Genomic DNA, 14,796 nt, shown 5'->3' with positions numbered 1-14,796 from the left:
CTCCCTAGGACGTTGCTGGGGCTCTGTGCCAGGCTGTGTTGTGCTCATGTGGTGTTTCACTGTGCGTGCATCTCCTCAGATAATTGGGGCTCCTGAGGACAGGGACCACCCCCTCGCTTTCATGTCCCAAGATGCCTTTCACAGTCCCCAACCCACAAGGCAATTCAATCAGTTACTGTTGACTGACTGTCTACATTGACCATCTGCTCTACATTTCTGTCTTTGGGGATTTCAATCTCTTTCCAGTTTCGCAAATATAACCCCTTTTATTTTACCTGCTTCTCTTCTACATCACCTGCACCTCAAAGCAGCACAGATTCCACATGGTTCTGCTTGGACAGATGGCACCATGCTGAAGCCCCTTCCTTCCTTCCTCTGTTGGGAATAACCTATCAGAGAACACAGTTCAGGAGTTTCTAACCCTTTTAATATACGTACATTGAACAATTCATAGAGGGACCTATGGGAATCACCGCTTCACTGCCGGGGCTGCTGGGAAAGCCATTCAGAGCACTGGCCCTTGGGGAGTTGGGAGGGGTCCCCAAGGTGGGGCTACGTGGGGCTTCCTCTTTCTGGTCTGGTTGAGCCCTTCACAGAGGGACTGATAAGCCTGGGCATCCTGAACGTAGCCCGCCCGGTGGCTGCCTGCCCTTTCTTCCCTCAGAGGCTCCTATGTAGGACAGGCCTTCCAGAAACGCCCGGCGCTTAGGATCAGCCCTGCTGTTGGGCTGCAGCACAGAGTGGAAGGTGTCTGCAGATGGTCATCCTCGTGCTGTAGACACCTGAGGCTCTCCTCCTACCACAGGCCTGGAGATGTTTCCCCGTGAGGGGCGTGAAAATTGCTGCTGACAGATTTGCTAAGAGCCAAGAAAGAGGAAATGTGGCAAAGGCTCATGGTGAAGGGCTTTCAGGGGACTTCTTGTTTTGTTTTCTTGAATTGTTTGAGTTAAGAAGGTACAGACCTACTTGAGCTGGGCTCGGATGGGCTCTTGCCGAAGATCAGAGAGGGCAAGTGATGAGCCACGAGACAGGCAGAGTCACGGAGCTTAGGACCGTTCTTAGTGCTGTTTGAGTACCAGTTATCACGGCAGCCTGGTCAGGCCGGCTACCCTCTGACAGGGCCTCAGCCCCACACCCAATTCTCTGAAATAGAAGAGGAAGCAGTGATGAAAGAAACCACCCTATCTTATATGTAGAATCTTAGAGCTGCCCAGGGGGCCACAGAGCTTCTCCGGCCTTACTTCATGATTTCACAGATGAGGAAACAGGCCCTGAGAGAGGAAGCGGCTCCCCAGAGATCACAGGTCATTCGATGGTCTGGCATTTGTTTTCACCAGGAAACTGCAAGGAGCTGAACCGTAGGGCTGGCCTCCAGCCAAAGCCCACAGCCCACAGCCCCATGCCACCCACACCTTCTTAGCATCATCCTCTTGGGGTGTAGGTTGTTGGGAGGTGCTCCTGCATTTGACTGGCGTCCGTGGCTGGGTTCTGGGCCAGGAACCACCCTGGCTGCTCTGCCCTCTCCCTTCCACCCGATCCACAGGTATTTTACCTGACACGTCCCTGGAGGGGAGCCTAGTGCTCAGCCAGGTCCTGCAGGGGGCACAAAAGAAATGTAGTCATCAGACATCATGTCTTTCTCCTTCCAGGGAGCATCTAATTGGAAGATGGTATTAACACATGTGGAACAATAATTAAACAATAAAAGTCAGCATATAATTAGATGCTACCTGTAGCCATGCAGGATATGAAGGCACATCCATAGGTCCTGGCAGTAGTGGATTTAAGCAGCTGCAGAGGTCCATGGCATGTGGCAATTTGCAGCTTTGCTACAACAGAAATCTGAGGCTTTGGGGCATGGGGCTGGCGTCTGGGAGTCAGTCGCTGAGTCAGGGAGAGGGCAGAGATGCCCACCTGCACTCCTTCCTCAGCCAGCTTGTTGCCCCTTCATTGGATAAGGGAGGAGAGTTAGCGGAACTCCAATGAAATGATAAAGCCTTTGTCTGCTTGTGAAAAGTGTCCATTAGTGGGAGTGATGTTACAATAGGCCGGTCAACTGGAAGTGTGAGGAAATACACAGGAAACAGGACTGTCTGCAGAAGTATGATTCAGGAGAAAGGCAGAGACCGGAACAAACCTGTATATACGTGTCTCCATTTGGGAATTAAAATGTCAGGGATTTAATATATTAGAGAATGAGGAGATTGCTATGGAATTGCACTGGGAAACCAAGCAAAGAAATGGAGCTAGTGGAGATGGGGCTGTGTGGTCTAGGCAAGAGAAACAACAGAAACAACCATGTAGAGCAGAGCAGCAAGCTGCTGCCCAAGGGGCCAGATTCCATATATAAAGTTTTATTGAAACACAGCAATGCTCATCCTATGGCTGCTTCGTGCTACAGTGGCAGAGTTGAATAGCTATAACGAAGGCTGTATGGCCTGCAAAGCCTAAAAGACAAGGCCTGTCCAGAAAGTATCCAGCCACATCCTATGGAAAAGAGAGACATATATTGAAGAAGATACGAGATACAAGAAACATTGTCCATAGGACAATGACACCTCAGTGCCCTTCTAAGGAGGCACCTTGGGACCTCACACAGTTCTCCCAATTGCCATCAGCTGCCCTGTCATATTTTCCTGAATCTCATCAATGGTCTGAAATCTCTTCACTTTGAAAGGTGATTTTAGTTTTGGGAAAAGCCAGAAGTTGCAGGGCGCCAAATCTGGGCTGTCGGGGGAATGAGTCACCTGGGTGATTTGATCTTTCATCAGAAAACTCTTCAGGAGACCTGATGCGTGAGCAGGTACGTTGTCGTGATGAAGCTGTCAATCACCAGTTGCCCATAGCTGCGGCCTTCTGAATTATCCGGATAGTTTCCACAGAGGAACATTCAAGCTTAACACAAAATTTGAGGCAGATTCGTTGCCCTACTCACTCAGTCATTTTGAGTGTGATGGCCATACACATGCTCACTCAACAGCATCTACCGCCCCCACTGACTAGTACAGTGAAGATATCATTGTTCACACGTGTACATTCCAGTCCATTCTCCTTGGCTGCCAGGTTACATTCATGTTGCCCAAACTGTTCTCATTATATTAACAATGGTTGGACTTTTTCCAGGCAGACCTTTGTATGTATTCTCTGGTCCCACACAGAAAATGTTTGCCAACCACGAGTGTGGAGAAAAGAGTGAACAAACTCTGTGGCACGTGGGCCGATCCAAAGTAAGTGCTCACAGGCGTAGGACTTCATATGCCTGGAATGAACTGTACATGCCTTTGGGTGGCACTTTGATCTTTTTCAAAACACTTTTATACCCAGTTTCTCATTTTGTTTTACTTTTGCATCAAAGCTACGAGACAGCAAAGCATTTTGACCCCAAATTTATAGATGAAGACACTGAGGTTTAAAGAGGTTATCTGACTCTCTTAAGATCACTTCGTTAGAAATGAGGGTCAGAACCGAAATGTCCTGCAGGCAGTACCTGAGCCTCTACCTGTGTGCCACGCTGGCACTGGGCTCCAGGGCACCAGGCAGACGAGACAGGCGCAGAATTCTCCCGCAGAATTCAGTCCAGATTGAAATCCAAGGCTCACTGTATATATTTTCCTCTAGAGCCAATGTGCGACCATTTTACGTTTTTTGAGCAAGTATTTATTATTTGTTTAATGCTCAGGGCCACTGGGCATAGAAAAGGAGTGGAAGCGTGGTATAAGTCATTAAGGAGCTTCAGTCTAGTTGGGAAGGAAATCCACGATGGATGGTGAACTTGGAAGTTAATATAAGTCAATGCATATTTAAGTGCCAGGTAGCATAGTGTTAGCTTTAGATGTAGGTTAGTTTTAACCTTGCTGGGTCTCAGTTTCTGCATCTGTGCAGTGGGCATGATAACGGTACATTTGTCATACACTGGTGGTGAGCAGAGCAGCACCTGGCACGTAGCCAGTAAATAACAAGTAAGGATGGTCACTGTCATCCTCCCGGACGAGGCTGACCAGAGAACCAGCCCTTGTCAGAGGAAGGGACTAGAGACGAGCGGACAGGAGTGAGATGGCAAAAGCAGGAAGAGAAGGCTGACCGATTCAAATAGAGGGAGAGAGAAAGTTTTGGCAAAAATGAGGTTTGTGTGATTTAGGGCAAGAAAAAATGGGCACAAATGTGTTTGACGGCCCCAGCACTGAGGACGGGACACATTCTGCTGGGCCACCCCCTCCCCCCGGGGCCCCCTCGTCGCTGGAGCCGTCGTGGCTGCCTTGCCTGAACCTGGGGATACTAAGGGCCGCGGGATTCCCTCTCTGCCTCTTCTCAGATCGTTGGGTCACTCCCCCGGGTCCAAAATTAAGACTTTACATACATCATTGATTAGAACGCATAATTAGCCAGTGTTTGTGTGCGTTTTTCTTAAAATAGAGTAAAATTCAACTTATGGAAAATCTGCTTGGAGATAGGCCCCAGACTGCAAGGGGATGGTGCTTTTTATTTTGCTGTTAAGGGTATTTTCATAGAAAAACTTGAGGAGCACTCTCTCAGGGGGCATCTCTAACTCATAGCGCCCAGCCTCGTCAGCTGTGTGTAACCCAGTAACCGCGAGAGCTAGGCGAGGACACAGCCCTTCCCATGGCTCAGGGCATTTCCCCCAATGCCATGGATGTGCCGGGTGCACTGGGAATGGCTAAACCATCTGCTGCCACTGCCTGGGCTCAATCAGGGCGGATGAATTCTATGCCAGATGCACTGAGTGTGTAAAGCTCCAAGGAGAGACACCTTACAGGCCAGAGCCTGTGTTTGTTCAGTCATAAGGGAGTGAGTTCCCCATTCTGTCTCCATCTTGGGCCACCCCAGGAAACAAAACTCTCTCTGCCTGGTTCCTACCTTTGTGCCCGTGGACAGAAACAAATCTTTCATTTTGAGTGCTTGAGAATCTGCCAGGTGAATAGAAATTGGGGTCCTTTCTACCCAGGATGTCTAAAGGTTACCGTATTAACGCTTTTGTTCCCACGGCAGATGCCGCCTTTTAGGTAAACCCTCGGGGTGGTGGGTAGCTGTGGGCCGCTGCAACTGCGTGGGGATCTTGAGGTCTGAAATTGCCTGCGAGGGGTCTACTCCAGTTCTCAAGCATTGCTGCCCATTAGAATTACGTGGGAGATTTTTAAAAATCACTATGCCCAGGTTGTACCCCAGACCAATTAAATCTCCAGTGTGGAGCTCAGGCGCTGTGTTTCTGAAGACCCCCCAGAAGACTGCATGTGCAGCCACGTTTAGAATCACTGGTCTGGATTCCGTACCATCCCTTGGCTGGGAAAGGACCGGTGGGCCCTGTGGCTGTGGCTGGCTGGCTTGGGAGGTGATTCATTCATTCCATGGGTCAGACCCTGTCTGCCAGCGTGGGCAGCAGCCTGCCCAGGCCTGGGTGCTGACATCCGAGGGTGTTGAGGTTTCATGTGTTGGCCTCACAGGGCTCCTGGCTCTCACAGGCAAGGTGGTGAGGGCAGGACAGCTGTCTCCTACGTCAGTCAGTCCTGGAGGAGGTGCCCGGGGCCACTTGTGTCACTCCCTCGGTTTGCGGTGGGAACAGCGTAGAAGATGGGCTATCTGTTGAAGGAAAGGGGAACAGGAAGAGGAAGAAGCTGTGGGTTAAGGCAGTCCTGACTCTGGCTGTGTTCAGAACCAGGTCAGAAATGCCAGCCTTCAAAAGCTGGGATACAGATGCCTATTCTTACAGAGAAATGGCTGTAGTTCATTTGGAAACTATGAGAGGAGATCTTCCAGAACTTCTAGAGTTTTCTTTCCATCAGTTAATTTTTTTAAACTTTATTTATTATTAAAGAGAGGGGAAGGGAGGAAAAAAGAAAGGGAGAGAAACATCTATAGTTGCATCTTGTATGTGCCCTTGACCGGGACCAAACCCGCAACCCAGGCATGTTCCCTGACTAGGAATTGAACTGGTGATCTTTTGCTTGGCGGGACAATGCCTAACCAGCTGAGCCTTAGTGGTCAGGGCTCCATCGTTTAACTCTTATGTCGATGAGTATGAGGAAGCTATTCACCCTTGAGGAAAAACAGCCTGTGTGCTTCAGAGACAGACAGAATTGAGTGCACAATACTAGTGGGACACCAGTCCTTCTGACTGGAAGCTCCCCGGGGGCAGGCAGGGTCAGACCAGGTCCCATAGAGCTGCGCCCGGGGAAGGGATGGGAAGCGCCATTTTGAGGGCCTCTGGATGAATGACAGCAAATGAAGACAGTCAGTGCTACTCACCTCGAGCAAATGGGAGATGTCCCTGGGAATGCTTCCCCTTGGGTGGTCTTCCATGGAATCAAGTTCCAGTTTCAGAGACCTGAGTGACCAGATCGGAAATGGGTGGACCCTACACCCTGGCGGCTGCACCTCATTCCAGAGGTTAGAAGTTTCTCCTTGCCGTCTTCTCAGGAGACCTGGTGCTCCGGCGCCGGAGGCCTCTGGGCCTGACTCACTGATCCAGTACACCCTGGGTGAGCGTTTCACAGGTCACGTGTGTAGGCCTTGGTTTCGCAGCCGCTCATCCCAGCCCTGCGGCGTGGAACTTCAGCGATCATTATGCGAGTGGTGGGCCAGCGCCCTTCAGCAGAAGAGGCCATCCTAGGGAGGCCGCGTGGTGAATTGAGAAGCAGGTGGGCGCCAGACCTGGGTGAACGTGGTTCTAGGCTCTACTCAGCTACTTACTAGCAGTAGGACCTGAGAAACTGCCCTGGCTGGTGTGGCTCAGTGGATTGAGTACCAGCCTGCAAACCAAAAGTTTGCTGGTTCTGTTCCCAGGCAGTGCCCATGCCTGCATTGTGGGCCAGGTCCCCAGCTGGGGGTGTGCAAGAGGTAACCAACCACACATTGATGTTTCTCTCCCTCTCTTTCGCTCTTACTTTCCCTCTTTCTAAAAATAAATAAATAAAATTTAAAAGAAAAAAGAACCTAAGAAACTCAGGCATGTTTCTTAACCTCTCCAAGCCTCAGTCTTGTAAACGGTAAAATAGGAATAAAATATGTAGTATGTAAGACAAAGCGAAGAAAACATGTGAAAACACATAGCACAGGGCTGTTACTGTCAGGATCCCTGAGGAAGAGTAAAGAGGGAGAACAGGCCACGGGAAGATGCTGTCACAGAAAAGGGACGTCAGCTTACCCCCATGCTGAGGCCTGGGGGGCCACATCAGCGCTCCTTGGCAGCCACAGAGCTTGACATTTTATGGGCTCTGTGGGTTTGGAAAGTGAGAGAAGGGAGTAATGGCACGCTGCTGAGTGTGACGCGTCTCCCACGAGCCCAGCTGCTGAGGGGGGGAAGGCCAGGTCAGGCTCTGCTGTGAGTGCCGTTGTGTTCAGCTCGGTGTTGATGTGATGGCAAGTGGCTGCGAAATTCCCCAACCAAACCAGACGCCCGCTGGATGTCTGGTGTTAGGGAGGCATCCCAGAGAACAGTCACCTGCCTCTCTTGGCCTCAGTTTCCTCTTTTGCCAAAAGAGAATCCTGAGCCTCCACGAATCAGATAGGTTTCTAAGATCAGGCAAATTCTGGGCGGGTTTTGACCAACCAACCTATTTTTTTCATTTATTCCCCTGCATTGGGGCTCCTGCACTCCCAGCCACACTCAGACCGCATGAGACAAAACCAGGATGTCGGGTGGCAATGAAATGGAGAGAAATCCAGGGGATTGACTGAGGGACAGAGCGGCATGGACCCCAGAATTCACCCCCCTGGTTCCCCTCCATAGTGCGAAGAACATTGACCTCCATCGCCTCAGCTCCATTCATTTATTTTCCTGGGGGGGGGTAGGTGGCGGGGATGGGGAAGCGATGAGAAGAGTAAACCATGATGTCATAGGAAGAACACAAGAGAACAGACCTGGAATTTTCTTTTAGTTCGGGACACACTGACTGTAGGGCTTTAGGCAAGTTACTAAACTGGAAGTCTCAGTTGTTCACCTGTCAAATGGGATAAGAAACTGTCTTGCAGAGTTTTGGTTCACAGGGATTAAATGAGACGATGCGCCAAGTGCACACACAGAGGGTGGGCGCTGAGGAAGTGCGGGTTGTCCCTCGGCCGCAGCAGAGGGGGTTCATCCCTCAGTGACCGTAGAGGTCTGCAGCCCCTGCCCCCACCGTTTCACACATTCATTTGTCAAATATATTTACTTATTATGATGCAGGGCCTGAACTGGTGGCCCTGTGCCCCTGGACCCCTGGGGCTCGAGAGCTGCTGTCATTCCTGTCAGCCCAGGCCGGCATCGCCCTACATTGCTGTCGCCCCACCTCTCTTGTTACTTCCCCGAGGAGATGGACCCAGCTTGCATTTCTTTGCATCTGCCGTAGCACCTAGAAGCATCTTCTCCACAGAGCCCTTGGTCAGCAAATGCAGTTCTGCTGACCCTCCAGGTTCATTGTCAGGGCCTGTGGGCCGGGCACCTTCATGCTGTCCTCACAACGAGCCCGAGGGGGAGGCATTGCTCCCATTTCACAGACAAGCAGACAGTGGCACAGCTGGGATTAGACCTCTGTTCCCACCCTGAATCCACGCAATTCTTTTTTTTTAAATCTCACTGGCTTGATTTTAATTAGTTTTAACCTTTACATTTTTAAAGGTGGAATCAATCAGAGGGTAAGGGTGTAGGGGAGTAATTTGTCAACACTTCTCTCATAAACTCATATTTAGTTTCTTCTTTGGAGTAAAACGGGCTCTTCACTGCTTACAAGGTTATTTCTGAGTTGCAAAAACTCTCACCATTGTTTTTTCCTGTATTCCCGTACTACTCAGTCTTGGCTGCCACAATCAAATAGACCCGGTGCAAGGACCCTTTTTTCTTGCATCTGAAGCGGAAACCTCAGCAGTTGGCAGTAACAGCTCCAGGCCCGGCAAATAGATGCGTCCCGCGATCCATTGTCCCTTCAGGGGGCTGCTGCGCCGAGGCCTTTGGGAGGGTGTGGCCGTTCCCCTTCGAATCTTAAGAACCATTGTACGCCCACCCTCACTTATGTGTCTGTTCCAGAATGTCTGCAAACCTGCCGAGGAGCCTCGGAGCCCGCCCACGCTGCAGGAGATCAAGCAGAAGATCGCCAGCTACAACAGCCTGGAGAAGAACTGCCTGGGCATGAAGTTGGTGAGCGGTGGCCCACCTGCGCGCCTCCCGTGCCCCGCCTCCTCTCCCCGCGCCTGCTCCACACCCCCTCCCAGTCGGGCTCCGCTGCAGCCGCTCTGGGTTCTGGGGCTACCCACCTGGACGGCCCGTTTCTTCTGGCCTCTGGAGGCCACGGGGGCTGTGGCGGGCGCCCGCCAGGGCCCGCATACTTGAGAGAACCCGAATGGATGTGTAAGATACACATCCAGCCTCTGGCTCTTCCACTTTTTCACTTGTGACTTTGGGAAATTTTCTTAACTTTCCTGGGTTTTAGAGTAAAACTGAGATATTAGTGCCCTTTGGGGAATTAAATGATGTACAATGACCAAGGGCTCGGCACTGCTTGGCCTCCAGGAAGCCCTGCACAAGGAGCGTTCACAGCTCCTCTTGGTGGCCGCACAAGTACAGCCTGTGCCTGGGGAAGCTTCTTTAGATTGTGCAGAGCTCTGAGCAAGGCAGGGGTGGGAGGCTGGGGGGAGGAGACACCGGCGTTGTGCCAGGTTCAGAAAGGCATCCTTAGCGGGCAGAGGAGGGGAGAGGAGAAGAAAGTAGGAGACCCCCGCCCCCTGCTGGTGGCTGGCAGCAACTGCTCTTTGGGGCTTCGCCTAGGGGAGGCCCCAGGAAATCCAGTCACACGTGGGCCTGGGTTTCAGTCCCGCGGGCAATGGGTTTTTGGAAAGAGGCCACTCCAGACCCTGCCTTTTAAAGTGGGGACTCCCCTAAGGCGATGAGCATCTGTCTGGTGGCAGATTAGGGGCAGGCAGCCTGAGTCTCTCTGGAGGAAAGGCCACAGCAGCGCCAAGTATCCTCTCTGGTACTCAGATACTATGCGCCCTCTCGAGGCCCACTGGGCACCCCTAGACCAACAGAGGCGGGGAGGAGCTTAGGGAATCAGGTGTGGGGCTGCCGGGGTGGCACCGCTATTAGGAAAGGCCTCTGTAGTCCCTGGGACCTGGGGCAGTTGCCCAAGTGGCAAGTAGGATTTGCAAGACAGACCTGCCCTGACCCCGTATGACCTCCCCCCACGGGCAGAGTGAAGATGGCACCTACACGGGTTTCATCAAAGTGCATTTGAAACTCCGGCGGCCGGTGACAGTACCGGCCGGGATCCGGCCCCAGTCCATCTACGATGCCATCAAGGACGTGAACCTGGCCGCCACCACAGACAAGCGGACGTCCTTCTACCTGCCTCTCGACGCCATCAAGCAGCTTCATATCAGCAGCACCACCACAGTCAGTGAGGTCATCCAGGGGCTGCTCAAGAAGTTCATGGTTGTGGACAACCCCCAGAAGTTTGCACTTTTTAAGCAGATACACAAGGATGGGCAAGGTATGAGAGCGTGAGCTCCCCCTAGAAACCACCTTTCCCACTCTGTCCGTGCCCCCGCTAACCTGCCAGGCTTGGAGGGGAGGAGTGGCCCTCTCCGGGGAGCGCAGTGAGGTCATCTGCGTGGCGTCGGATCTGTGGAAGGCCACACCCGCATGCCGGAGGGGGCGCTCATGCTGCTCACTGCGCCCCTCGCTCCGTATGTGACTTAAGGGAAACCACACCCAGGGCTCCCGCTTCCTAATCTGTGGAATGGGAGAGAGTCTGCCCACTGCTCCTCATCTTTTGAGAGGTGACGTGAATGGAAACATGCTTCAAACTCTGAGCAAGCACCAGAGATAAAAAGGTTGTTCCTTTATTTATTCTTGTCAGGTTCATTCCCTTAGGTGGAAAGGATGACCTTGTCCAGTGTTATAAACATCCCGCCTCTGCCCAGTTCTGCCCCACCCACCCAGGGCCCTGGCCCCTGTCTCCCCAGACGAGCTCCCAGCCCCCTCTCTTGGTTTGCAGTGCTTTTCCAGAAACTCTCCATCACTGACTGCCCCCTCTACCTGCGCTTGCTCGCCGGGCCCGACACTGACGTCCTCAGCTTTGTGCTAAAGGAGAACGAGACCGGAGAGGTGGAGGTAGGCCTGGGGCCCTTTGCTGCTGCACAAACATAGCCCTCGGGCACAGTGGGCAGGTGCAGGTGGGCGCTGCCCTCACTGCCCAGCACAGGTGCAGCAGGAAAATGACCTGCGAAAGTTGGGCTGGGGTGAGTGCTGCCCCAGGTAGGGCAGATGGTCGGGACCCTGGGGCCTGGTCAGGGCCTGGCTCTGGCGCGGGAAAGACAGGGCTTCGTGTGCCTTGTTTCTGAAGACTCAGGGTGGGAGGGCACAGACAAACGCCTTGGGTTCCGCGCAGGTTGTTTTGCTCTGGGGGGTCGGGGGGGGGGGTGCCTGAGGTCGCAGCAAGTGCCATTTCTGGGCTTCACTGGGCAGAGATATTTTTGAGTCTTTTTTCTCTCCCTGGTTCTTAAAAATTAACCGCACTCCCCCAAGGGGAGCTGTCCGATCTGGTGGTGTAACCTGGGCTGAAAGCAGACAGACAGGCGCCCCCCGGTGGCCTGGGATGTTCGGAAGGTGGAGCCCTGTGACCCGCAGCAGGGGGTTCTCGCGGTGTTTGTCGCTGTGTTCTGCAGAGGCCTAAGGTTTGGGAGGGTGGTCTTGGAGGTCCCTTTGGACATTTGAGGGGTCTAGGCCAGTGGGATTCTATCCTTCTCCCCACCTTAGCCAGGCAGTTGTGGTTGTTTGGAAAAGTTTCCTACTGAAAATGTTTGAACACTGCTGGCCCAGAGGAAAGCTCACAGGCCTGGGAATTTAGAGACCTGGGGTCTGAGTCTAGTTCTGCTGCCACAAGCTCGGTGACTGTCGTTACACCACCTTCCCTCTGTGGACTTTGTTTTTCTCATGTATGCAATGTGGGGGAGAAACCGCATAAACCTTATTACTCCTTTGTGCTCAAAGAATTTAGGAGTTGAAACCCCTGACCCCTGGGGGCCTCAGCTCCTGGGTCACCTGAGAGGCCAGGCCCCCTCCCGGCAGGCCCGGGCCAGCCAGGTTCTGCAGAGCTTTGCAGGCTATCTCATTATCTGCCCTGCTAGCCACAGGCGAGAGATACCTTCATTTCATGGCAGATGAGAAAGCAGGCTGCGAAGGGTGGAAGGATGAGCTCAGGGTCACAGGGTGGACTCAGGCTGAAACCCAGCCTCTTGAGCCCAAGTCCAGCTCTGCTCCAAATTCTGAGAGTCTGCATATTGGGAGCCTCCTATCACCCAGGCAGGCAGCTGGAGCAGGCCAGCCGGGGCCCTGGGTGGCCCCAGCATCTCTCTTAAGATCTCAGCTGCTACAGAGAACACTTAAGATTATTGATTAAAAATATGGATAATCGGCTAGTGGACTAGTACCTCTTGGTCTTAAGATACCAGGATTTGAAGTTTTGTTGCTAATATGGCATGGAAAACCCAAACATTATTTATTGCACCTGCCTGTTCAGAAGCGGACCATGTGCCACTGTGTGGCCGTGGAAGCAGCAAGGCCTCTTGGGTCGGCGCTTCTAACCTGTCTCCCTCTCGCTTCACAGTGGGATGCCTTCTCCATCCCTGAGCTCCAGAACTTCCTAACAATCCTGGAAAAAGAAGAGCAGGACAAAATTCAACAAGTGCAGAAGAAGTATGACAAGTTCAGGCAGAAACTGGAGGAGGCTTTAAGAGAGTCCCAGGGCAAACCTGGCTAACCAGTCCTGCTTCCTCTGCTCCCAGTGTCCACAGATTTATTTTTTATTATTAATTATTATTTTGCAACAGACACTTTTTCTCAGGACACCTCCGATGGATGCATTCGTGCTCGCCCGGCAGTCCCAGATGTGGCACAGCCTCTGACGGACAGGTGCGCGTGGGGCTGGGTCCTGCCCCTCCACGCACTGCCCATCTGCGCCTGCCAAGCAGCACTTGTGTGAAGGACGACCGGCGTTCTCTTGCTGTGTGCAAGCCTTTCACAAACCAAATAGTTGCCTCTCTCATCACCGAACTGGAACCATGCGCGCCAGCCGGCAAAGGAAAAGAAAAAGGGATTAGAGACATATGTTCTCTCTGGCTTTTATTCTTCAATTTCTCCTTTATTTGCCACCTGCAATACCTTTATTTATGAGTCAAAAGCTGTAGTATATTTCCTGAGCAGGTCTGAGCTAAGCTGCTGAAAGCAGAATTATGCTCATAAAAGGACTGTGCCCCACTGGCCCCCGATGCTCAGGCCAGGAGCACTAGAGCAGAGGTTGGCTCAGATTTCTGGAGAAGCTGCAGCCTGGCCCTGGCCCTCATCACCCAAGTCTGTGCACACGTGAGCCCAAAGTTCTATGTGTGGTGCTTAGCTGCAGCTTTGTCAACAACTGTTTGTTCTTAAGTTACAACTTTATTTAATATTGCCATTATCCTCAGGTTTCACCAAAAGGAAACCAGTTATTTACCAGTTTTGAAGTCTCCTGCTGAGTATGGAATTCAGGCAGTCAGAGAAAACCAAACAGCTTTGCAACAAATGTGTCCAAGCTGTTTCCAGCCTTCCCCCAGCGGGAGATCAGGGGAGGGCCAGACCGCCTTCGTTGTCCCGAGGCCTCCAGAGCTGTCTCTCTCTTCCCCCGGCCTATGGAATCTCCAGGTGCTGCCAGAGGCGCTGCCTTGACTACAGAGGGGGAACCTCCCAACTCAGCCAACCTGGAGTCCCTTGCTCTGAAGCTGGGGCCGCCCGTGGCACTGTGCGCAGTGAGCCCTGGGGCTGGCCTTCCCGCTGACCTCAGTGCCTTTTTGTTTCCAGAGAGACAGAAGCAGGGAGAGTTTGCGTGAAGCTTTGCTGCTGGCTTGTCCCCACCAGGCAGCGGACCGTGGTGGTGTGGGAGCCAAGGCCAGGAGAGCCCTCCCTCCAAGTATGGGTCAGGGTCAAACCTGGGGTCTGGGCTTTGATTCCCGTAAGTGATGTCAAACCACATTAACAGGATGGATCAGATTCCCTACTCTCCATTTGTACTGAAATCTTGTTCCGGTCCAACCTAAAAAGGAAACTAGCCAAACAACTCAACCAAGTAGCCAGGACTGCAAAGACATTCCAGTACCGAAGGAGAAAGACTGAACTTTTAAAGCAGGGCAGGTTTTTCAATCCAGCCTCTGAGAGACCATTTCGTCTATGTCCTCTGCCTTCCCAAGTTCCTCTTGGGTTGGCCCAAGCCTAAGTTTCCATGTGTAGCCTCAGAACGTCCCTCCCTGACCCTTGCCAAGCCTGCGCTGCCCTGATCCGAGCAGGAACGCAGCCCCTTTACCATGCAAACTGTGCTCATCTTCAGAGCTGCAAAAGCAGGATGGACTAGCAGCTTGGAAAGATTTTTTAAACCACAAAACCCTAGTGGTCTGCCATCTCATGCTCAGCCTTATCACTTCACTCCCTTGAAGACGCTGTCTCCCTGCTCTGTATTAAAGGGAGTGGGCAGAGTCCTCTTCCTTCATGCTGCATGTCTTTACCAGTAATAGAAGGCACAGCTCCTGCTGTAACTGCTGTGAATGCTGCTGAGAACCTCCGTCTGATGGAGGTGGCTACTTTATTTTTGAGAAGGAGTGAAAAGTCAAGTACATATATATTCCATAAAAGTGTATAGCTATATATAAAGAGATAGAGGTGTTTATGAAATAAGAAAATTATGGTAAAATGCAGACTTTATCTAAAGCACAGTTAGACCCAGGACCAAGTCTGAGGTCCAAGCCTCCGAAAACAGTATGGATCAAGTATCCTTCCCTTCCCAG

The 14,796-nt window shown here is 52.1% G+C and overlaps 1 protein-coding gene across 2 annotated transcripts in view; it reads left to right on the top strand.

Moving 5' to 3' along the window:
• Nucleotides 1-14,560, top strand: part of RASSF5 (Ras association domain family member 5) — a 71,057-nt gene extending 56,497 nt beyond the window's left edge. For both annotated transcript variants that reach the window (XM_054563278.1, XM_054563279.1), the window contains 4 exons: nucleotides 9,017-9,127; nucleotides 10,178-10,475; nucleotides 10,983-11,098; nucleotides 12,594-14,560. In XM_054563278.1, coding sequence (XP_054419253.1) covers nucleotides 9,017-9,127; nucleotides 10,178-10,475; nucleotides 10,983-11,098; nucleotides 12,594-12,746 — 678 coding nt within the window. In that variant the 3' untranslated portion in view covers nucleotides 12,747-14,560. The remainder of the gene's footprint in view (nucleotides 1-9,016; nucleotides 9,128-10,177; nucleotides 10,476-10,982; nucleotides 11,099-12,593) is intronic.
• Nucleotides 14,561-14,796: the final 236 nt, after the last annotated feature.

This window comes from Pteronotus mesoamericanus, unplaced genomic scaffold, assembly GCF_021234165.1.
Source record: "Pteronotus mesoamericanus isolate MK-2021 breed Mesoamerican mustached bat unplaced genomic scaffold, CSHL_Meso_final scaffold_705, whole genome shotgun sequence".
In the NCBI taxonomy this organism is placed as follows: domain Eukaryota; kingdom Metazoa; phylum Chordata; class Mammalia; order Chiroptera; family Mormoopidae; genus Pteronotus; species Pteronotus mesoamericanus.
The sequence above is the reverse complement of the archived record's forward strand: the minus strand, read 5'-3'. Positions and strand labels throughout refer to the sequence as shown.